The sequence below is a fragment of the Pristis pectinata genome, chromosome 16 (genome assembly GCF_009764475.1).
Source record: "Pristis pectinata isolate sPriPec2 chromosome 16, sPriPec2.1.pri, whole genome shotgun sequence".
Lineage (NCBI taxonomy): Eukaryota > Metazoa > Chordata > Chondrichthyes > Rhinopristiformes > Pristidae > Pristis > Pristis pectinata.
The window spans coordinates 21,517,626-21,540,957 of record NC_067420.1 but is presented as its reverse complement, the minus strand read 5'-3'; the positions used below and the strand labels follow the sequence as shown (position 1 = coordinate 21,540,957).

The following is a 23,332-nucleotide window of genomic DNA, read 5'->3' as shown; positions in this document are numbered from 1 at the left end:
AGGTGGATAGGCCGAGAGAGGGGCAGGTGGGGAGAGTACAGTAGGATCGAGAGCAAAATGAAAGGGAACAGGGATGTGTGAAAAGAGGTGAATGAAGGAGGGAGGAGCTGAGAGAGAGCATGACAAGGGGAGAGAAGGTTGACAGAGGCAGTCAGGGATGTGTGGTCAGAGTTAGGGAGACTGAAGGAGGGAGAAATGAAGAAGGGGGTATCAGCATTAGGGCATGGGGGAGTGAGGAAGATGCGGTGAGCAAGATTTTGTGTCTGTGTGTGACTGACTGTGTATGTGTGTGTTACACACATGTACAGGCTGCATGTATTTGGTTGTCTGAAAGTTCTTCACTGTTGCAGCTGAAGTGTTCAAGCTCTTACTTTCATCTGTCTAGCTGAGGTCATGGAGTTTTATCCACCTCTGCAATAAACTGGGTGTCATTTCTAGAGGGTAGCTCAGTGGTCACCTCCTACATTGTTTCCTTACCGTGGTTCTGTGTGGCTTCTTGGTTCTCTCACACAACCAATCCTGGCATATAGGACTGTTCCATCTCTACCTCAAGGATCTGGAGGTTATGGTCAGTGAAAATTATGGGCTTACTCCTTCCCCTTCTCGTCCTTCTGTTTGCCATTCCACACCTGAACCCTTTGGATAACGTACTTGTGAGGTACCTTTATAAAGGCTGGAGCCCTGATGTTATTTACTGCTGCAACGTGCCGGTAGTTATATGAAACGGATTGCCTTTTTGTCAGGCCACATGTTGTCTGATATATTTGGTAGCAGTGGTCAGCAAAAATCTCACATGGAGAATGCAATCTGAACCCATGTACCCACCTCATTGTAGTAAGGCAGCACGGGCTCTGGGATAGAGCTCCAGTTCAGGAACTGGAGGATTTTTAGGCCTCCAAAGTTATTTAACTAGACAAACTGGCACCCTTAATTTGGGATTAACACCAAGATGTTTCCTTAGCATTTACTAATATTGAAAACTACTTTAAATGCTCTCATGGAGTATTTTCACAGAACAATATTTTGTATGACTCTGTGTATTACAGTTTTTAAAGAATAGTCAATTGTACATTAGCATAAATGGATATTAAATAACAGATACCAATATAAATGTCTAAGTCGGTAAAAGATATATCAGCTTGTACAAAGTTGATCATTGCCAATGAGGATGCTATCATGTTAAAACTGTCACTTATTAAGTCATAAAATAAAATGCATGCTATTTCAAACAGAAATGCTTATCTTGCTTGCTGGGAACACTGTACAAACGCAGACCAAAATGTCCACAAACTCTTTCGAATCAAGGTATGTTGATACGATGTTGTTTATTTGCTGAGTAACTGAGAAGAGCACATAGATAAATCATTAACACAATTCAAAACATGTAATAAAAGTCTCTACATGGAATTCAGAGGTTTGAGAGAAGTTGGGGGAAAAAGTGAAAACATTAAGAAGTGGAAAATAACTTTATTTCCAAAAAATTCCTGTTTTTTCTGCTGATTAACACAAATTTGACCTCCAGCCAGTGTCTACTGCAGCTTATCACACTGAATACTTCAAAAGGAAAAAATCTATAGATCACAAACATACATATGGCTAGCACATTCTGCAGTTTTCTTAGACAAACAAGTAGGGTGGGATGAAGCTTCAAAAGTGCTTTAACTCTGCAAAATCACAGATGGATTTTTTTTCAGTTAAAACATGCTTTGAGTAAATTGTGAAAATGTTTAGGTTGTATCTTTTTCACAAGCTTGTGATATCTCCTTTTCCTATCCTATTTCTTATCTTTTGAGCAGCTAGTTAAAAACATTTGCATTTTATACATAATTTTTCTGAAAATCTCCACAATTATAAATTCTCCTTTATGCTTGGCTTCACCTTTCTCTAATCTACAACTTCATTTATACCTGCAAAGCCTCCTTGTTCTGTGACTTCTTTCCATTGAAGAATCACTTTAGCCACTCAGACTCATACAGCAATAACTACTTGCATTTTCAAAGCATTTATAATAGTAAAAGGCTCCAAGCCATTTCTCAGGAGCATTATAAAAGGAAGATGCACGAACATAATGATAAGATAAGATCTTTATTAGTCACATGTACGTTGAAACACACAGTGAAATACATCTTTTGCGCAGTGATTTTGGGGGGGGCAGCCCGCAAGTGTTGCCACACTTCTGGCGCCAACATAGCATGCCCATAACTTCCTAACCTGTACGTCTTTGGAATGTGGGAGGAAACCAGGGAACCCGGAGGAAACCCACACAGACATGGGGAGAACGTACAAAACTCCTTACAGACAACAATGTGTTTTCCACAACGAGTAAGGTAAAAGAACTTGAGGATTTTGAGGGACGTGAGGAAATTATGAACAATGAACCAAAAGTTGTAAAGTGAACAAATGGCTGATAAACAGAGAAGATGGGAAGCCAGAAGGATTTAAAGTAATAAGCACAGATCTACATTATTAAGATATGTGGCAAAGGTTTAGTGTAAGGGGTAAGAGGTTTAGTGAGGATGAGAGGAAAGATTTTTTTCAGCCAGAGGGTGGTTAGAATCTTGAAACTCATTGCCCTGGGGGAGTGCTGGTGGCAATGACTCTCATAATATTTAAGGAGTATCTAGTTGAGCACAGGAATCAGCAAAACATAAAAGGCTGTGGACAAAGTGCTGGTAAATGGAATTAGTGTAGATAAGTACTTAACAATCAGCGTGGAGTGTCGAAGAGTCTGTTTTTGTGCTGGTCGCAGTGGCACAGCAAGTGGAGCTACAGTCTCAGTGCCAGAGACCCAGGCTTGATCCTGACCTCAAGTGCTGTCTGTGTGGAGTTGCACAATCTCCCTGTGACCACGTGAGTTTCCTCTGGGTGCTATGGTTTCCTCCCACATCCCAAAAAATGTGCAGGTTGGTAGGTTAATTGGCTTCAGTAAATTGCCCCTAATGTGCAGGTGAGTGGTAAAATTTGGGGAGAGCTGATGGAATGTGGGGAGAGTAAAATTGGTTAGGATAGGATTAATGTAAAAATGGGTGCTTGGTGGTTGGCATGGACTTGGTGGACTGAAGGGCCTGTTTCCATACTGTATGATTCTATGACTATGAAATAAAAGGTAGATTTTATGGAGCATTTTAAAGGTATAAAGAGGGATAGAGAGGTGAGGAGTAATTTATAGCTTGAACCTAGGGAGCTGAGACACAGCTGCCAGCTGTGGAGAGATTATATCTAGAGATGTACAGAAGGCCAGCATTGGTTGAATGCAGTTACCTTATGGAGTTATAAGGCTGGATTACAAAGCTTATAGGGATGGGAAGGGGCTGAGTCAATGGAAATATTACAAAAACAAAGATGAGAGTTTTAAAATTAAGATATTGCAAGAAATTGCAATATAAGTCAGTAAGAAGCAGGATGATGGATTGGAATTCTTGCCCTGAATCCTTCTGGCTCCACGTTCCTTGAACATTTTAAAAGCTTCCTTAAAACTAGCTCTGAACCAAGACTTGGCTCATCTCTCAGACTTTATAGAGTTATACAGACTTTATACAGCACAGAAACAGGCCCTTCAGCCCACCACATCCATGCCAAACTTTTTGCCCATCTACACGAATCCCATTTGTATCAGGTCTATATTCTTCTACACCTCGCCTATTCAAGCGCCTGTCTGAATGTCTCTTGAATACAGCGATTGTATTTAATTCCACCACCTCCTCGGGCAATGAGTTCCAGATATCAACTACTCTTTGTATATAAAAAAAACACCTTCCACTCAAATCCCTTTTAATACTCCTTCCTCTCACCTAATGCCCTTTGGTTTTTGACAGCCCTATCATGGATAAAAGATTCTGACTAAAAACACCATCTATGCCTCTTGTAATTTCATTATAAAAGCCTTCTATGTCTAGCTGGTTCAAGTGTTACCCAAGCAGTGTGAGCAAACCTCCCTGCAAGGATATTGTTCCCCAATCTAGCTTAGGTGCAACACACTCTTCTTGAACAAGTCCCACCTGCCCCAGAAGTGATCCCAATGATCCATGTACCTAAAGCCCTCCCCTCTGCACCAGCTCTTTATCCGTGCATTTATCTGTCCTATTCTCCCATTTCTCCCCACAATAACATGAGATAGGGGTGCACCTCAGCACAATCACGACTGCCAGAAAACAGCACTAAATGAGGTGTCAACTCCTTGAATGAGAAAGAAAGTCAAGATGGAATCTTCAGAAAAGTCAGAGGCATTTTGATCAAGCTTACTCCTGAGATGTTTGATAAGCTCTGCCGCGAGCTCCTCAATGTGGGTGTAGACTCAAAACTAGTCCTAAAAGGGATCGTTTTACTGATAGGAGAATTGTCTTCTATTTCTCCCCTCAGTAACATGTAACACAGGGAGTAACTCTAATGTTATGACCCCCAGAAATTCTGCCTAAATCCCTAAATTCACTTTGTAGGACTTCGTCTCTCTTTCTACCTATGTTATCAGTATTACAACCTCTGGCTGTTCTCCTTCCCCCTTTCAGAATGTTCTGTACCCAATCAGAGAGATCCCTAACCCTCACACCAGGGAGGCAATTTTCCATTCTGGAGTATTACTCTTGGCCACAGAAGCATGTGTCTGTTCCCCTCCTCAATGAGTCCCCATCGCCACTGCTCGCCCTACACATTCCACCCCCACTCCCCCCCCCCCCCCGCGCTATACATCAGAGCCAACTATTGTGCCACAAATCTGGCTGCTTTCAGCTGCTTTCTTCTGAAAGGCATCCCCTCCAAGAGTATAGCTGTTCGAGAGGGGAATGACCAAGGGGATGCTTGCACTATCTGCCCTTCCCTGGTGGTCACCCATCTCCTTTCTTCTATACCTCTTACTAACCATGTTATCTACAAAATTTTCCACATCCAAGCTGCTCCATAGCGAGTCCAACCACACTTCCTCCTGCTCTATGTGGTCTGACAGAACTGGAGCTGGACACACTTCCCGCAGGTATCATCACTTCCAGCAGAAATGTCCCTGATCTCCCACATTCTACAGGAGGAACATACCACAGAAGGAACATACCACTGCCCTAGCTTCCATTTCTTTATCCCTAGAACCCTTCTACTAAGAAAGAGAAGTAAACAAAAACCTTACCAGATCACTACTTACTAACCTCACAGAAACCCAACGTTCACCAAAGCCTGCGTTTTGACATCAACAGGAGCACTTTGACCTCACAGCCCCTCACAAATGCCTCTGCCTTACATTTCTGCCTCTCTTTTTATACATCTCACTCACCGAAGATGCCTGAAGGTGCTGCCAGTCCCTAGGCCTTTACCTCGCTCACACAACTTTGCTTCTGTGGCACCTTATCCATTTTTCCTTGCACTTCAGTGCTTTGGATAGTTTTACATTTTTAAAGTTTTTATACTAATGCACATTATTATTGTTGACTCAAGAGTATGACAACTTATTTGTAAACCTCTCTGGATAAAATATCGACTTTTCCCTCCTATAATCTGACTTCTACATTGATTTGTGTTTTTTTGACATTTCTCTGGTTTGTCGTAAATTATGGGCCTGAAATTTCACATTGCTGGTTCTCCTGTCAGAATGGCAGTAGGATTGGAGTTCCAGTTGACCTATGGCCCCAATGCTGATTTGTTGGCTGTCCCAGGCTAAGATTGCAGCATTGCTGGGCAGAAGAAGTGTATGAGTCATGCCAGCAGATTCTTGGCTGCACCTGGATGGCCCCAAGAGGGAGTAAGTCTTTCTCGAGACTCAGCTGCAGGTTTTAAAGTTGCCTAGCTCTTAACGCAGAACTCAGGATGGTGAAGATGTGGATTCAGTAGAAAAATAAATGCAAGGAAGACAGCAGCTATCAAAGCTTGGTGCTGGTGACAATACATTGATAATATTTATTACAATATTGTCGTAACCTAAATTTGTATTGGAATGGGAAAATATGTTTATTGACTTTGGCCTTCGGTGTTACTTCTGCTCTTATTAATGAACAGAGTTTCCTGAAAGTTTATAGATTTAAATTCTATAAAACATCCTGGTAAATACACGTCAGTCAGCTATAAATGATCAGAAATTACTAAGTCTCTTTGATGACATTGATCTGGCTCTGATCACTTCGGGTTTGCCAAATTTTATGGAAGATGATGGTTGTGGGCTTGTAGTTGGAAAAAAAATTAATCAAATCTACCAAAGTGACCAAAGAAACTATTCTCCACCCCAATACTTTCCTTTGTACAGCCTCTTTGTATTCAGTCATTTGTTCTCTCTGGGGGGTGAAATTGGTCTTGAGTAATAGTGCAAAATGAACAATAGCAAATTGACAGCCAATTTTTCATCCATACTGACTTTCTTTGCCATCAGATTGGTAAAGATGAGGTGTGGGAGTGGAAGAGAGTTGAACGAGCTGCCAATCTGTTGTGTACATTTTTTTTGCTTTAGGTTAACACCAGTTTCATCCTCTGTGGTCTAAAGCTACACTTGCCACCACCAATCCTGTTACCCACTACCTATGGATAGATCCTAATAAGATGTTGTGTCTAAGCAAGCTTCCTCAACTCACAGCACCCACCTTTTCTTGCCTCTGTTAGGCATTATGTCAAAAGTTCACACAAAAGATCCTGTACATAGTTCATTATTATACTAACAATTTCCTGATTTTGTTTTTCCATACCAAGGAGAATGTGCCTATATTTTGGAAGCCTCTGGGCCCATAACAGGCAATGTTTAGTTGTTTTGGAGTTTAAATGTACCAAGAGCCAACACAATTGAAAACCCATAGTAGCACAAGGGGAGCATTCTCTCATCATTTTCCTGTGTTGCAGATAACTCAGACTAAAATCTAATTGAAAGGAGGAGTGAACAGGCTTTTGCCTAACAGTATAACAATCTCATACTGTTATTTACCCTGTCATTCTAAATCACTGACAAATGTATGGAAGGAATATATGCATTCACCTGGTGCCTTTTATGATGCCTGGACACTTTAGAACCAACTAAGTTAGCTGTGCGATGCGGCAGAGCAGCAGCACGGCCTGGAACAATCCTGAGGACAGAAGCTCAGAATGACCATGAACTTAACCTCCAAGGGCAAAACAGTTGAGGCATGCATGTGAGGTTGTAGTTGAGGTCAAAAGAGATCACTGATCTCATTAAGTACTGTTAACAACTTTATCAAACCTTTCTATATCTTTCAAAATCCTTTGTCAAGGATTACAAGGCTACTTGTAACTCCTCTCATAATTTAATCCTTTAAATTGTTGTAATATCACAATGAATCTGTGTTGCACTGTTTCCAATGCCAGTGCATCATCTTCAGGCGAGAAGTGCAGAACCTTATACATTATTAAAAGTATGACCTAACACACACTTTGTAGATCTGCAGCAAAATTGCTATTGTTAAATTCTAGCCGCCTGGTTACAAGGAAGTATGTTCCTCCACTTTTTGTATATTTCTGCAACTTTTCAGTGATTTGCTTACATAGGCCACTTTTACTCCCCGAGACCCCCAATGAGTCATGTTTCTATCATTTAATCTGTGACTTCACTGTAAACTGTAATGAAATCAATCTATTTGGGTTTGCCCATATTTGTAACAATAGATAAATTTTAGCTTCAGCTCTTGAGTGTATAAACTGTATAATCAATTGAAATGAAAACTATTCTATTACAGTTGTGTGACCCACTCTGCCAGGCAATGGCAAAGGGTTCCAGCTGATGTTAGTATTGATTATTTGTAGTCAATTTAGTATTTTGAATAAAATAAAGAATATGGAGATTAAGAAAAGACAAAAGCAGACTCTTATTACATCCTCTTTTTTTAATGGTGCTTATTTTATTTAATAAAGAAAAATAATACACGGTCTTTAAAAGAACATATGCTTAAACTACACAGCTGGTAAATGCAGTCATATTTAAGGGAGTAAGTAAGAGAAGCTACACTAACGTTTAGTAATCATGAATTCCTCACATAAAATTTTAGCAAACAAGTAATATCAGCTTCTAGTATAATATTGTTCTTCTCCAATTATCAGGATCTGATTTGTTCCAGGACCCTTTATGAACTCAATAAGAACTTATCCAATTTGATTCCCAATAAAATGGAAGTAAAATTGCAGCGATCTGGATGGTGAAAATATAGTTTATCATTACAAAAAAAAGTCAAGTTAGAGAGATGATAGATGTAAAAAGCAGCAACTGTAAGTAGGAAAAGGAAACTATGTGCACACATGAATGTGCAGGGGCAGGAATATTCAGAGAGTTAACAGGAGCAAACAGCCAGTAGAATGGGGATCAGAATTGAACCATTAATGATTACAGTAGAAAAGAGAGATGTGCAATTAAAGGCATTGTCCCATAACATATCTTATACTGATTTACCTATTGCAAAACTTAGATTAGGGACTTTTCCTGGCTTTTTTTTAATTGCAGAAAAATTCAAAAAGAGTCATATCACTGAAAACTTCTTCAGGGTAACACAGTCAAATCATTTACCGACTAACTGCAATTTATTAGTAGCATTTTAAGTCCGAGTAAACAATAATAAACAGTAGTGTATGAGCTTTATTTTATCTGCACCATGTTGATACTGAATGCAATACATTCATTACTAACTTTGGACTGTAAATATTTTAATACATATTTATTTTACGTTAGTAGTAAATGGGGAAACTTGAGCTTTACTGTGGTTGTTGGCCTTTCAGAGTAAAGTTTCTCTTGAATCTTATAGTATATATAAACTTTGTTATATCGCACATGGAAACTCACTTTATCTTCCTTTCATCTTCTTTCCTGGTATGTTGTTTAGCTATGGCGGATGACAGTATGGAATGACGGCAGAAAGAAAACAGAATATAATTTGTGCTTGGTCCAATCGTCTTTTGCTAACAATTATTAATGAAACAGTAGCTGAGATCAGCAAACTGCATGTCATTAAATAATAAGCTGCTTCAGAAATCAGTGCCTTAAAAAAAAACATATTGATAGAAGAAGAGATTAAATATTAACATGAAAATCCCTCCACCCCTCATCAGCATATATCACTAGTAGTTTGTGCTTCATTTCAGTAAAATACTTGTTAAACATCATAGCTGATAGAGACTCAGTCAATGCAAGCCTGGCAGAGTGGTCGTCAACCTTCAGAGAAGTTCACTGAAAGGAGGATTGTGGAGTTTTGGTAACGATGCGCTTGTCGAAAGCTCTGATAGAAATGGATTTGCCAGATTACACAGCAGCCTTAGATCCTGCTTACACAACTCTGGAGTTTGAGAATATGCAAGTGTTAGCAATGGGTAATGGTGAGTTCCCAACATTTTACTGTCAGTTTATAGGATTTAATACCGGGATTGATAAGATGTGCAATTTGCCAAAGTGTAGCTTTTTCTGTTGGTTCTTGAGTAATCAGCAAAGTTGAAAAATCAATCTACAGAATGGTTAATTAGAAGTTATGAAGATTCTGGTGTGCTTCATACACTGAACAGTCAATTTCACACTATGGTGACCTATTGCAATATAATTGATAAAATCCTTTTAATACTTTCGCAAGTGTTTCAGATTGTTAGAAGTTAAATAGTTTTCTTTAAGGTTTTCAATTAGGCAAGGTAGGAAAATAAATTCCAACATCTGTGCTTTCAAGAAGCTGTAAATGCACAAAAAATTACATACAATAACTTGCCTACTAATTTTTATAATGGATGTTCAAAAGATTTTGTTAGGTAGATACCTATATCATCAGGTTCTTTATGACCTCTAACCTTATTGCCATCCTACAGACTAGTACATTGTTTCAAATACTTATCTAAAATTTGTTTTGCTCACCCTGGCCTTGTATAAAAATAACATCGTGAGATTGCTTCTCAAGGGCTGTGCTCAGTATCAGGGTCCGTATGATCAGTTTTACATTGAAATTACCTTTTACAGATTACTAATTAATTTGTTATCCCTTCAGAATGAGAGCAGTTGAATACATGATGGGTATGCTTTATGTCTGAACCAGAAAAGATAATTTAGTAGTGAAAAACTTGTTAATTCTGGTCTCAAAATCTACTACAACTATTTTTACCACAGTCATTGAGAGAGTAAAACAAATGCTGAATAATCCATATTTAGGGTATTTTACAGGCTCTGCTGATTAGTTTTCAGGACATTTAAAAGGTGCAAATGAAATATGTTTCAAATGTTAAAGAGAATTGTTTAAGTTTGATATGAAACATGCTTAGAAAAGCTTTTACATAAATAATATTTAAAGGACCACTTCAGCTGGAAACTGACAGATAGTTACTGTACCCATGTAATAAATTGTGTTTATAACATCCATTAGAAGTTACCACATGCTGCCCAAATGACTGTGTCACCTTTACTGATTTTTTAAAAAAAACAAATCTTCACCACATGTCAATTTCAGGATATTTTCATGAATGTACAGTCCCACACATCACCTACCTAAATAATACTGTTTAAATTATGAAAATCAAATTCTTCTGAAAGTCTTCAAATAGGTCAGTAAAAAATTATAAAATTATCATTGATCAGTAACTACCACAACTCAAATTGACATGGAAGCACATTAGAATGAAAACTAGTTCAAGGGCCTAAATCCAGGACAAGATCGATTATTTGAAGCTAGAATTGACAGTTGGTTGTTACAAACATTGCTTTTATTATTTGGTGACTTCTATGTAATTAATATAATGTTATATTTGGATCTTTCTTCTTAATTTGGATATAGCCAAGTATGCCTTTAAGTTTTCACTGTCCGCTGATGTCTTTGGATAGTACAAACCTTTGTATGAGATAGCTCAGTCTAGTTAAAAGCTTGTCAATAAGATAACTTGCTTAATACTGATAGCAATACCTGCTGGTGCACAATGGAGTGGGTTAAAGGTATATAAATCTTTTTAAAGAAAACCTACTTTGCAAGTTTCCATAACATTTCAAAAGTCTTGCTTTCCAACTATTGGGTAGGTTTGAAACCAGGACTGGTCTTTACTCATTTAGGTGAATCAGTGGCCATCCAGTTCCTTTGTAGGCATGCTACAAACTCAATCAGTGAATTGATTCTATTCAATACATTTTTTAGCCTGATTCTAATCACTTGTTTACAGGCCTGTCCTGTTAAGATGACATCCCATGGCATAAGCATGCTTTCAGTTGGTCAGCCTGAAGAATTTAAAGTATGTCAGTGAGCTTCTTTTCTAAATAGGCTATTTTCTGTATCTCAATCACTTGAGATTGTGGCAAGAAATTCAGCCTTTTTTTTACTCATTTGTACTCCGCGGTGACATCAGACCAAGGCATTCAGATTGTAGCTAAAGTACAAATGGCAGAACATACGATCAATAATGTATTTCACTCATTGCATTCCCAAATAGGAGACGAGGATACCCTGTCCACTTGGAATGTAAGTTTTACTAGCTATTTCACTTCCAACTTCAGGTTCTGCTACATCCATCTCGAGTATGCTGTTTCAATGTCAGAAAAGGGACTTGCACCTTTCTGATGCAGTCTTTGCCACTAACACTGCTGCCACTCCACTGGTGCAAATATAAGAATAACACCTTACCCCAAAACTTAAAAGCTTTATGATGCTTTGAAGTTTCTTGACGATTGTTTCTCATAAGGAATTTGGAAAGGACAGTTTAGTTTTTGTGTTGGATTTTAAAGCAGAGTGCAGTCACCCAGGTTTGAAAAATCCTTGGCTGCAGGCATGAACAATGGAGAAATGAACTGACTGAAATAGATATAGCCAATCATAACCTTCATTTTTTATATTTTTCCATTTCCTTCCCTGATCCTGAGATCACCAGTCACCTGTTCCTGGACAAAAGTGTTTCTTTAGTTTGGTCTGGGGTGCAGTCTTCTGGTCAGAAGTCAGCTCCAGTCTGATCAGAGAGACCAAACTCAGTGCAAAACAGCACAGAGATTCTCTGATTGGAAGTGGTTGGCTGTACTACTGGAATAGCTTAACAGCTGCTGAGGCCCTGTCCCCAGGATCACCGCCCTTCAAAGCTGCCTTTGAAATTGTGTCTGTAGAGATCTTTCCCTTTCAGAAGCATTCATAAGGACTTGGGAACTATGAAAAAAAATACTTTGAAATTAAAAATATTATAATTGTTTTTTATAAAATTAAAAACCAAAGAATATTTATGCACATTAAAAAGCTTTAAACTTCCAGATGTAAATCAAATTAAAAAGTCCACTCACCCTTCTATCTGCAGCCATTGTTTCCCATTCATTTCAATGTATTTGTGCCAGGTCTAACCTGGTGGAGGCTCAGCAGACAGATTTCCTAGCCTATGAGCTGGAAAATCTGTGGAAGGCTGCACTGCCCCATTGAACTCCATAAAGAGGTAAAAACCAGCCACTTGGAGCTCAATGGAGCAGTGCAGTGCAGGATTTCTGGGGTCAGTGCATGGTTGAGCAGATAAACTTCCAAGCCTGTCCTTCCTGCTCATTCCCAACAGGAATGTTTTTGCATAATTCAACTCTGTAAATCACAGTTCTATTTTCAGTTGAATTTCTCTTCAGTTCTGAAGCATTGCAGTCAAAGCTAAATAATGGTTCAGGCAAAGAATATTTTATATTTGATCAAGAGAGAAACGTGTCATGCTATAGCTTTGGATTAAAAAATTTCCCCTTATTCAGTGTTAAAAATAATGGTCCAAATTTTGCAGATGGGACAAAATGATGTGGCAAAAAAATGGCTACCTGACCGATTATGAGGAAAAAAGACTAAAACTGTATCAAAATACCAATGGACTGATCAAACAATATTAGCAAGCTACATACAGCACTTAAAGATCCACTTTTTTTTAGTAGAAAAGTAAATAACAAGATTACTTTGAAGCTTTCACCGCAGTAAAAGCTGACAGATGTATTATGGTTCATAAAAGCATGTAACGGGAGATGAAAATATTTTTTGCTCCTCAGTGACTCCTGTCCAAAAAAGGTGGGAAAAGCAGAAATCTTCAATGGACTTAAAACATACTTGGATCTCGAGTTGTCATGTGATCAAAATCAAAAGAAGTGGAAAGGATTATAAGATTGGAAAATTCATCTGACAAAAACAAAATGTGTCAAATTATGTACTACAAACTTCTCCAATTCTATGGAATGGTCAGCAAATTCTGTCATTATTTTGTAAACTGACAGCTGTTTCTGGAGTGTGTGCATTCAGTGGTAAATGTGGAAATCCAGATGTTGCTGTCTGCCTTTCTCTGCTGCTCCACAAGGTGTGTTACTGCACCCTTCCTGGTTTAAGCAGGAGAAGTCAGTTTATCCATGAAAACTTAAACTATTGACCAACTAAACTCAGCGTAAGAAAAGAACAAAATTTTGCTCCTTGTTGAATGAAGCTTAACAAAGTTTTAATTGCATTCTAAGCTTTCTGCCCCTGAAAGCTAATTTTATATTTGTGAACTAGCGTTCCCTCAGATAAAAATTTCAAAATTTTATACTTTTAAAATATATTTTATTCATTTGAGTTTTGATATTCCAGTTTTTTCACTAATTTTTTGCTCCTGACATGAACTTTATTTTATTTCTTCTATAAGGTATTAAAATTGTGCTTTAACTTCTTAGTTTGTTGCCCATGAGAATTTTTCAGTGTGACTGGTTTGTCAGCCTGCTTGATGACAATACTTTTGCTAGATGCCAGACAGTCATTGGAGCTGTTGTTGAACAAAAAATAACATTGGAAAGGGAGAATTTCAAGCCACAGAGATCACTACCTCTTTGTGGGCAGCTTTCTTTGAAGTCAGCAGTGAAAGCCCTCATTTTGGCACTGACTGTAAGATCCAGGCCATCAAGGAAAGTACTAAATAGTGTTTTCATATTGTTACGAGTATCTTCTCAGATGTGTTTTCATGGATAAAATAATCAGAGAAAAGCAAGAATGTGGCAATTTAATCCCCACCTCTGGAGGTTAGGAAATCCTGCATTAACATTTATGTATGTTGACAGAGATTACCTCACTCAGAAGAAATTTGGGGATTGCTTGGATTGAAAATAGAAGTGCCCTAGTGGATATTGACCCCAAGATTAAGCCATGATATTGAAGCAATGTAAGAATTGTATCCAAACCTGAACAATGCTGCATCTATCCTGGAGGTCCTTCTGATAATGCAAGACAATTTGGAAATTGCCTCTTGCCAATCCAATATTTTTTAACCAAACTATGAAAGCAAATGTTCAAAGGTTTTGAGTTAAGGAATTAGTTTAATGAAAAATTCTACTTTATTAATCATCTTTATAATATTCTGTAAACATATTTATCAGAATAGGTGCCTTACAGTATTCAAGCCTTCATCTCCTCTCACACAACTTCTTGGGTGCAATGGCTTCGACAACTTTGGAAAGAAGAAAAATGTTTGTTTTAAATGAGTGTGATAAGATCACAACATCTAAAAATCCCCATCAGGCAATGGTTAATTGTGTGCCTGAATCTATGTGTGTTATCTATGGTAATAAATTAACCTTCTGTACGTTTATTTACTTTGCCAAATGATGATCTTGTTATTTATGTGGTATCTGGACCTATTGTCAGTGTTGAAAGCCACCTATAACAACTTAAGAGTGGATTCCAATCAGACAACATATTTTAAAGATCTTAATCAGGATTTATCGAGTGATAAAATTGTCAGGCTGTACATTTTATGAACAATTTATGCAACCATTTAAATCCTGAGAAGCATTACAGTCTTTCCTAACATCAATTATGCTTTATTTCATCTGGTCATGTATATTGGATTTCCAGCATCGCAGAACTAAAATTAGATTTCAAGACACTTTAAAGTAGAGGATTTTGTTGTTAAAATTTAGTTTAAGATTTCAAGTTGGATATATGTGACTACTGTTCAAAATCAAAATATTACCGGTGCTGGAAATATGAAATAAAGCACTTATACCTATAGATTAGATCTTTACCACCAAAACAAGAAGTCGTTCCAGTTGTCTGCTTCGAGAACGAGAACAATTCAGAAATAAATTTCATGTGCATACCGAACATGTCAGGGTGAGCTGACAACCACTCTAAACCTTACCCTCTCTCTCATCCTCTCCCTCCACACCCCCCAACACAGACAAACACACTTGCAACAAACACAGTGACTTTATCCACATTCCCTGCACCTACCCACCCTCATCCCTTTTTTGACATTCAATCCCCTCCACCCCTCACACTAAGATCAAGCCTTCGAATATTTGAGAATAATATATTTCAGTATGTAGAGAGGAGTCTCAGAGGTCTGTGATGCCTCACCCCAATAAGGCTGGTAATTCCATGTAATTCTAGCTGGTGAGGGATGCTCTTCAGATCAAAAGGATTGCCTTGCTGCAGCACAGTACATGATTGTGATTTAATGTGACATGCCATAGCTTCCATTTTATTCTTGCAATGACTGAGTATTACCTCCATTTGAAGTTGATTCCAATGCCTGGAATCTTCTTTGCTTGAGCTGCATTTACAGTAACTTACAATGGCAAACTCTGAGGGAGGGTCTCCTACAGAGTCTGTAGGATATCCTGGGCCCAACACACTGATGTAATCACAAAGAAAGGCATGCCAGCGGCTCTACTTCATTAGGAGCTTGAGGAGATTTAGTATGTCACCAAAGACTCTTACAAATTTCTATAGCTGCACGATGGAGAGCATTCTGACTGGTTGCATTAGAGCCTGGTACGGAGGCTCCAATGCATAGGATCACAAGAGGCTGCAGAGGGTTGTAGACTCAGCCAGTTCCATCACAGGCACAACCCTCCCCACCATCATCGAGGGCACCTTCAAGAGGAAGTACATCAAGAAGGCAGCATCCATCATTAAGGATCCTCACCATCTGGGACATGCCCTCTTCTCATTACCACCATCAGGGAAGAGGTAGAGGAGCCTGAAGACCCAAACTCAATGATTCAGGAACAGCTTTGTCCCCTCTGCCATCAGATTTCTGGACAGTCCATGAACCAATGAACGTCACTTTGTTTTTACCTTTTTTGGCACTCTTTATTTATTTGTGTAATTTATATATTTTTGTCTTTGCACTGTACTGCTGCTGCAAAACAACAAATTTCACATCATATGTCCGCAATAATAAATCTGACTCTAATTCGGAATCGCTTGATGAGATCGAACGGCCACTCGATGTTCTTCATTCACAAGAAGCCCCTTTTCAAACATGGGATTGAAAGAGATAAAATAGGTGAGGAAGTGCCAGTCAAAAAATAATTGCTTGTGTAAGGGAGTGTGTTGCTGTGTTGATCACATCCAATTTTTTGTGAACAGACTGAAAGCTAGCATTTCCAATGCTGAGAATTCAACAGTTCTTCCTTATTGTGGACATTGAAATGGTCTATCAGTCCCATAGCTTAGAATGAACCTCACTTTCAGTTCCATAGGGATCACTGAATGAGGGTTGACTTCACTGGCTTGAATCATTAGTTACTTAACTCCTTTCCCTTTCTATTGCATGCCAGTCTGTTCAAAATATTGTGATGTGCATTACTCCAAACTGCCTTGGCTACACTGTAAAATGGCCACGAAAAACACTGAACAGCAGTCTAAATCATTCAAGTTCCTGATGACTGTTTACACAAGCAGTGAAGGGATCCTGACATGAAAGTGTATTTTGTGTTATGGAAGGAGTTCTTTGTCCTGATGAGTGGCATCTTGTTCAAAGAGAGAAGCTGTGGTGAGCATTTCAGCAATTGGATCACAGATTCATTTGTTGATATGCTATGATAAGTGCAGATACGTTAAAGCATGGGTGTGATCATTGTGCATAATCTGGCCTCTGTTTTCTGATTATTACAATGTTGTTGGTAACAATTGGCAAGTGGAATGGATCACTTGGTTAGCCTTGAGGACTATGACTTTGCAGGCTCCTGCTTCTCTGTATTAGGGAATCTCTTATGGCCTGTAGCAACAATGCTTCTCTCCTGTGCCCAGCTGGGAGATGAAGCTGTGGGCATTGAGCAGGGACAACCCTCAGTGATATTCTTCTTCTTCCTGGTCATTTGCTCCTGCTGCTCTCCAGTCCCTGCCTCATGGACCTTGGGCTCTGGGTCACTTTGCTGCTCTTTCTCTGACATTGGCTGATGTCTTTGGTTGGCAAGCTTGTTCTGCACTTGGAACGATCCCCTAGCAAGGAAACTGAGAGCCAACGTGGTCTTGGCATTGATGAAGAGCACAGTCTAGGTACGTGAATTTCCCAAACTGGAAAACCTGAACCTGCAAGTACATTGTTCAGCAGAATAGTCCAGGTAGAACTGAAGACTTTCTAGGGTTAGTCTTTTCAGATGTCTTTGTCTCCAGCCCTGAGGTTTCCAACCCTCCCTGCAGGGCCAAGCATGTCCATAACATCACCTTCAATAACGCCAGCAGTTTGTCAACTGGGGAAACCATGACATGAACATCTCAGTGGCTAAATGCTGGAAGAAGTATTCCTTGACAGTTGTGTGATACTCTGTGCACTTCAGAAGTTATCTGAGAGCCTGTAGATTAATATGGGGCACAAGAATGGGTGATGAGCCAGATGGAATATGTTCCAGCCCATTCATCGATACTATTTGTCAGAACTTGATAGGCACAAACTGGCTGCCATGTTTCCTACATTACAACACCCTTCAGAATTATTTCACAACTTTAGAGAAAGTTACAGAAAATACCATATAAATGGAAGTCCTCTTTTTCCCATGCAGTTTAGGGTGAAATTTCAGTACCAATGATGTACTTATCTGAAAATCATTTGTTTTAATTGTTTGCATAAAATGCTATATATAAATCATTTTAGTTAGAGATTGAAATAACTAACCAGGATTTATTTCAAAATGTAATCAAAGAAAGTATAATTAAGCGCAAAGTTAGAAGCATTTCCATCTAATACAACCAGGAAATGTACAAAAGTACATTCCCAGTTTTGTCTCACCTTTATTCCAAAAGTGAGAACTGTGTTCAGTAATAATGAGCTCCAAAATTTGAATTATCGAGACTTCACCACATTTGATGAAATTTTGAGATTGTTTCAAGCTTTAATTGCCATATTTTGAAATTGCAATATTCAAAATTAATCTTTCAGGAATTATTTTGTAAACTACAACATTGACTGCCTTAAAAGAGAACAACATAACATGAGAAACCAGGTAATGTGAAATAAAAAGAAAGTTTTGAGTCTGCCCTGCCACTGAGGATCTGATCCTGTCACTAGAGGAGCTGTTCCTGTCAGAAGCACTTTGTGGAAGACCTAGCACATGTACCTTTATTTATGGTTAGAAAATGGTTTGAGAGCTGCTTGAATTTCTGACACTAATGTCCAATTGAAAGGATTTCTCACCTACAGTTCACAGTTTGCCTCCACATTATCACAGAGCAGCAGGGCAAAGTTTCCCAGCTCTGATTCATCTCCATCTGAATTTTTGGATTAAGAAGCATGAATTAGGAAGTCTGAAAACGAGATGGAACAGAATCATAGTCATAGAATCTTACAGCACAGAAATGGGCCCTTTCAGCCCTGCTCATCCATGGCAACCATGATGCTTGTCTACGCTAATCCCATTTGCTTGCATTAGGTTCATATCCCTCTATTCATTTCCGTTCCTAGAAAACTCTGGGTACCTGGAGCCTGACCTGCTGAGTAGTTCTGATATTTTCTATACTTATTCAAATTTCCAGCATCTGCAGTTTTTTTTTGATTTTCACTGTCTTGGGAAGTCATTGCATTGAGCAGAACAGGGATCATCACAGGTTCAGTTCCCTGGTCTGTCCTTGTGCACCATCACTTTCTGACACGGAAGATGAAGAATGAAATTTAGAATTTACCATTGTCAGTTCAGTGAGAAAATGCTCAATTAAACTGGATGATATTTTTGTTAGTTTAATGGAGACATCAAATGCTGAAAATAAATGAGTTAAAATGCCAGAGGAAAGTTAAATAGAATCCACGGTGTTAACACTTATCAGAAACTTCCAATCAGACCACAAGGCTGACCACGAATTTCAAGTTGTGTATCATTTTAATTCTCCCTCCAGCTCTTTCTCTGACCTATCTGCTTTTCTGGATTGTTCCAACAATGCTCAATGTAAGCTTAAGGAACAGCACATCATTTTCCATCTAGGCATGCTGCGGCTATCAGGACTCAGTTTCAATTTTAACTATTCCAGATAAGCTGCCTGTTCTGCTTGTACCAGAAATGACCAGTTCTGCTGCAAGGTTTTCCAACCTCAGTATTAACTCGGTTTTTCTCTTTTCACAGGCATTGCCTGATCTAGGTAGCTCCTTTTGATTTCAGGTTTCAGCAACAACTCTGAACCTGCATTTCAGAGTTACATGAACCTTTATCTATTTCCTCTTTCTGACTTCCTTCATTAATCTATTTCCCAGAAAGATCTGTAAACTGGGAATCCCTCACTCCATTCTTTCTCCACCCTCTCTTTAATCCATTTGTCTTCTTCCTTTCCCAGTTCTGATGAAAGCTCTGCAGCCTGAAACATAAACTCTCTTCCTCTTTCTGCAGATGTTGTCTGATCTTCTGAGTGTTTCCAACATTTTATTTTTGTATTTCAAATTTCCAACATCTGTAATTTTTTGATTTTTCCATCATTGTATGGATGGGAAGACTAACTTTGGAGGCATGACACAGGAACAAATAAGAGACAAGTTTAAAAAATGTTAGATATTTAACATCAGTGTAAAAAATCAAAATAGGGTTGTTAGCAAGTTTGATAAATATTAAGGCATCCTGGCTAACTTCAGTACTTCAAAAATAATTCAGTACATTTACTTGCGTAAAAAAAATCTTACTTAGTTGGAAGGTTTTATTTCATCTGATTTCAATATTAGATCACAAAGGAAGTTGCGGAGATTGTTGAAATATCAGTTAGATATGTGAAATTTAATGTTTTTTTTCATTTTATCTGGGTAATACATAAAATTATGGATTTTATAGATTTAAACCTCCCCCCACCCCCACCACCCCGCTCTATGTTGGCAGAAGGTAATTTGTAACTTAGTAAAGCAGTTATTACAATACTTCACGGGGAAAAGTATATGCAAACATGTGTCATGTTAATATGTGTCATGCAAAGTATGGTTAATAAAAATAACTTTGAGGTAGAGAAACAGAATTTTGTGACTTAATATTTCTTACAGACATGTTTCCCTGAACAAAATTGAATGATAAGCATTGTAACATGGTGAAAAGCCTTTTGAAAGACTCTTTTTGACTGGAACTTTTGACTGAAGAATAAACAACTGCCAGATGCTGGTTTAGACACCACAACCCCACAGCCCGCTGCACCCACAGTCCTGGCCCTATTTAAATTTGGATCTCTCTGTACATCTGGATAGTTTACCCAGGTCAAGAGCAGAGATTCATAGCAGAATTATCCTGGCAAGGAAATCCAGTGGAGCTGTATGCTCTTATTTTATTTTAATCTTCTTTATTGACTGTAGCTGCTATGATATTCACTCCTCAATGAACTTTCCTAAAGTAGTTTTGTGGAATTATGCTAGTTTAATTGAATGTTAAGCAGACTTTCCAGCTTTGTCACTTTTGAAAAGCCTCTATTTGTTTAAGCAATATTGAATTGCATTTGTAAAAATTTGTCCTTGTTACATGTTTCACTTCTAGCACCTTGAAAAGAATGCCCTCTTTCTAAATTGCTGGAGAACTTTAGATAGAACTGAAATCTGACAAATTTGGCAATTCACAGTTAGCTACTTGGTACAATTTCTGTTGTTTTTTTTACTATGTATAGTTCTTTGCGTAATGTTCAGTATTTATACTTGTGTTCAATTATTTGTATTGTGATGGGGCTTTGTGTCATTGCACTGTGCGCTATTTGAGTCTGTGGGATCATAGTGTAATACAAACAGTACGCTTTATTCTTTCCTAACAAACTAACAAAAATTGAATACTGCAATTGGAAGTGCCAAAGACTTCAAAGCAGTGTTATGAAAATTGTAGAGATTAGATACACCTAGGTTAATAAAACAGCACAAATGGCCATCAGTACCTCTTATCCACATTTACATTTAAACTGTTACATACTTTCATGGTAAATGATACCAAACCATTGAGTAAATTTAAGAACATTCTTAAAACTGGTGGACAAATAGGAAAAATGTTTAAAATTAATGTTGGGATTACATACATATTAAAATCTTGTATATAGTTTGCACCGCTTAAATATCAGAGTCATAGTTTTTCCCATCTCATTTTAAGTTGTGCTATTAGCTCACATTAAGACATAGTAGCAGAATGGTTAAATTGATTTCACATTATGTCACTAGTAATCAGAGCTCTACTGATCCAAAGACTTGTTTAAATCTTGCCATGGCAACTGGAGTATTTAAATTCATTGAACTCACCTGGAATCTAAAAAGCTGTGACCACGAAACTATTGGACTATCTTTAAAAACATCTGATTCATTCATCTCCCTCAGGGAAGGAAATCTGCCATCATCACTCAGACTGATGCTTCTGAAACAGTTTGGTAAGCAGGAATTTAGGGATGGAGCAAAAAATTCTATCCTTGCCAGCAGTGCCCACATACAGTACCAAAAACAGGTCTGGCAGAATAAAAAAAAATTACAACTGTAAAAAAAAATGTCAAATTTACCTACTTTATTTCACACATCTTTCAGCATCTTCATTAATGTTTTTACTTCAAGGTTTTGCTTTTCCAAAAGCTCAGACCAGGGTCTATGTGTTTTCTGGCCTTTGCTATTATTAACTGAAAACCGATTCTTCTGTCTGAACATCTACCATGTATTTTTTTCAGACAGCATCAGTTTTGCATTTAGTCACTCCAAATATTTAAAAGATTTGCAGTTCAAAAGTAAATTTTGCACTGTTGCTTGAGCTGTTTCTTCCCAGAAACAGCTTACATCTTGCAGATGTAAGTTTGGTGGTAAAAGAAATTGGAGGCTTTTAAGTTAGAAAGCCTTGTATGGTATGCACAGATTACAACTAAGAAGGCTCGTGCAGAGTCGTCTTGATTAGTTCTTTGGTACTTAATAATTGTTTCTGATGGTACTTAATAAAGACTAAGTACCAATAGAATCTTTGTGTCTGCTCTTTCTATTTTATTCCCAGCTTCCTTTGGATTACTTGGTTCTGCAGGGAAGATTCTCTGAGATGGCATGTCAGAAGAAGCAAATAACCTTCTCCATTAAAAGGCAGTAGCTAGCTTCAGAGCTACCTTTAACTGAAACAACTGCTGAAAACTTCCTTTAACTGGAACTATCCACTGATGATATTGGTCACAAAGGTGGGCATGCTACCCTACACTGCATGGGTTAATTGCATTATGATCCCATGCCCATTTTTGTAGCTATCAAATATAGTCCCTTTCCCCATCTTTGCTGGGATTCATAATTATTTCTTGGAGTTTCCAGATTCACATCTTGAGTAACCTATGCAAATATTATAATGTATCTGTCAAAAAATTATAATTATCATAGATGCTCTGTATATGCAAACAAGGCAGAAAGTAGCTTCCAGCTTTTAGAGCTGTTCCTTTGAAAACAAATGCGAAGTTTTCTTCCTAATGATGGTAGCTGCTTTGTACAGGGCCCAAGATCATTCTTGGTTGTAATTTTTCATGGAACATTGATTGTGGCTATGATTGTTTCTAATCATCATATAAAAAGGCTATTAGCATTTCACTGCATAGATCTGCATAAATTTGTGACTCAAAATTTTGTCTAGCAGTACATAAATCAAATTTTGGATCCTTTGGATATTTCAATACTTTGAAAAGTTGCACATAGGAACATACTTTGTGTGTTGTCGTTCAACTAAGCGTGAAGCAGAAGGATATGGAGAATATATTGTGTATTTAACACTGGTAATTTCCAACCAATGTAAAGCAACAATTAACAGAGCTACTAGCACGTTCAATTAGAAAGACATAAAAGTCAGAGAAGGTGATAATTAAACAGTATTGTCAATAGTAGAATCCACTTTGAAGCCAGTTCTGATCATTAAAAAAGAGACATTCAAATAGTGGAGTCAATATAGAGGAGAGCCATGATGTAATGAGGCCAAGTTAAGAGAAATGAGCAAATAGGTCATTGGTTTTTGTTTTCAGCTGAAGGGTGGGGTGGTGGGGCTGCATCCAAAAGGTGAATTTGTTGGTTAAGGTATAGAAATGGCTAACATGGAATCATGCTTAAAATGAAACTGTGGAAATAGGGGGACATACCAGTGAAAGGTAATTTTCAAACTGATTTCAGGAAATAATTCTTCATGAATTCTCAGAAGTGCAAACAAATAAAAAGAAGCATCTGAGGAAAGCCCGTCTCTCCCTGGATTTATGAATCAGGATGTTTGAGTACCCTGTGTTATCCATATTAACCCCGT

At 38.1% G+C, this 23,332-nt stretch overlaps 1 protein-coding gene across 5 annotated transcripts in view; it reads left to right on the top strand.

Moving 5' to 3' along the window:
* hnf4a (hepatocyte nuclear factor 4, alpha) overlaps positions 1-23,332 on the top strand; it is a 148,882-nt gene that overhangs the window by 81,635 nt on the left and 43,915 nt on the right. For 2 of the 5 annotated variants that reach the window (XM_052031089.1, XM_052031091.1), the window contains exon 1: positions 9,051-9,276. The exons of 2 other annotated variants lie outside the window; for them this stretch is intronic. In XM_052031089.1, the coding sequence (XP_051887049.1) occupies positions 9,162-9,276 (115 nt within the window). In that variant the 5' untranslated portion in view covers positions 9,051-9,161. Of the gene's footprint in view, positions 1-1,259; positions 1,306-9,050; positions 9,277-23,332 lie in introns of those variants that run through there. One more of the 5 variants, XM_052031093.1, reaches the window with a different exon arrangement.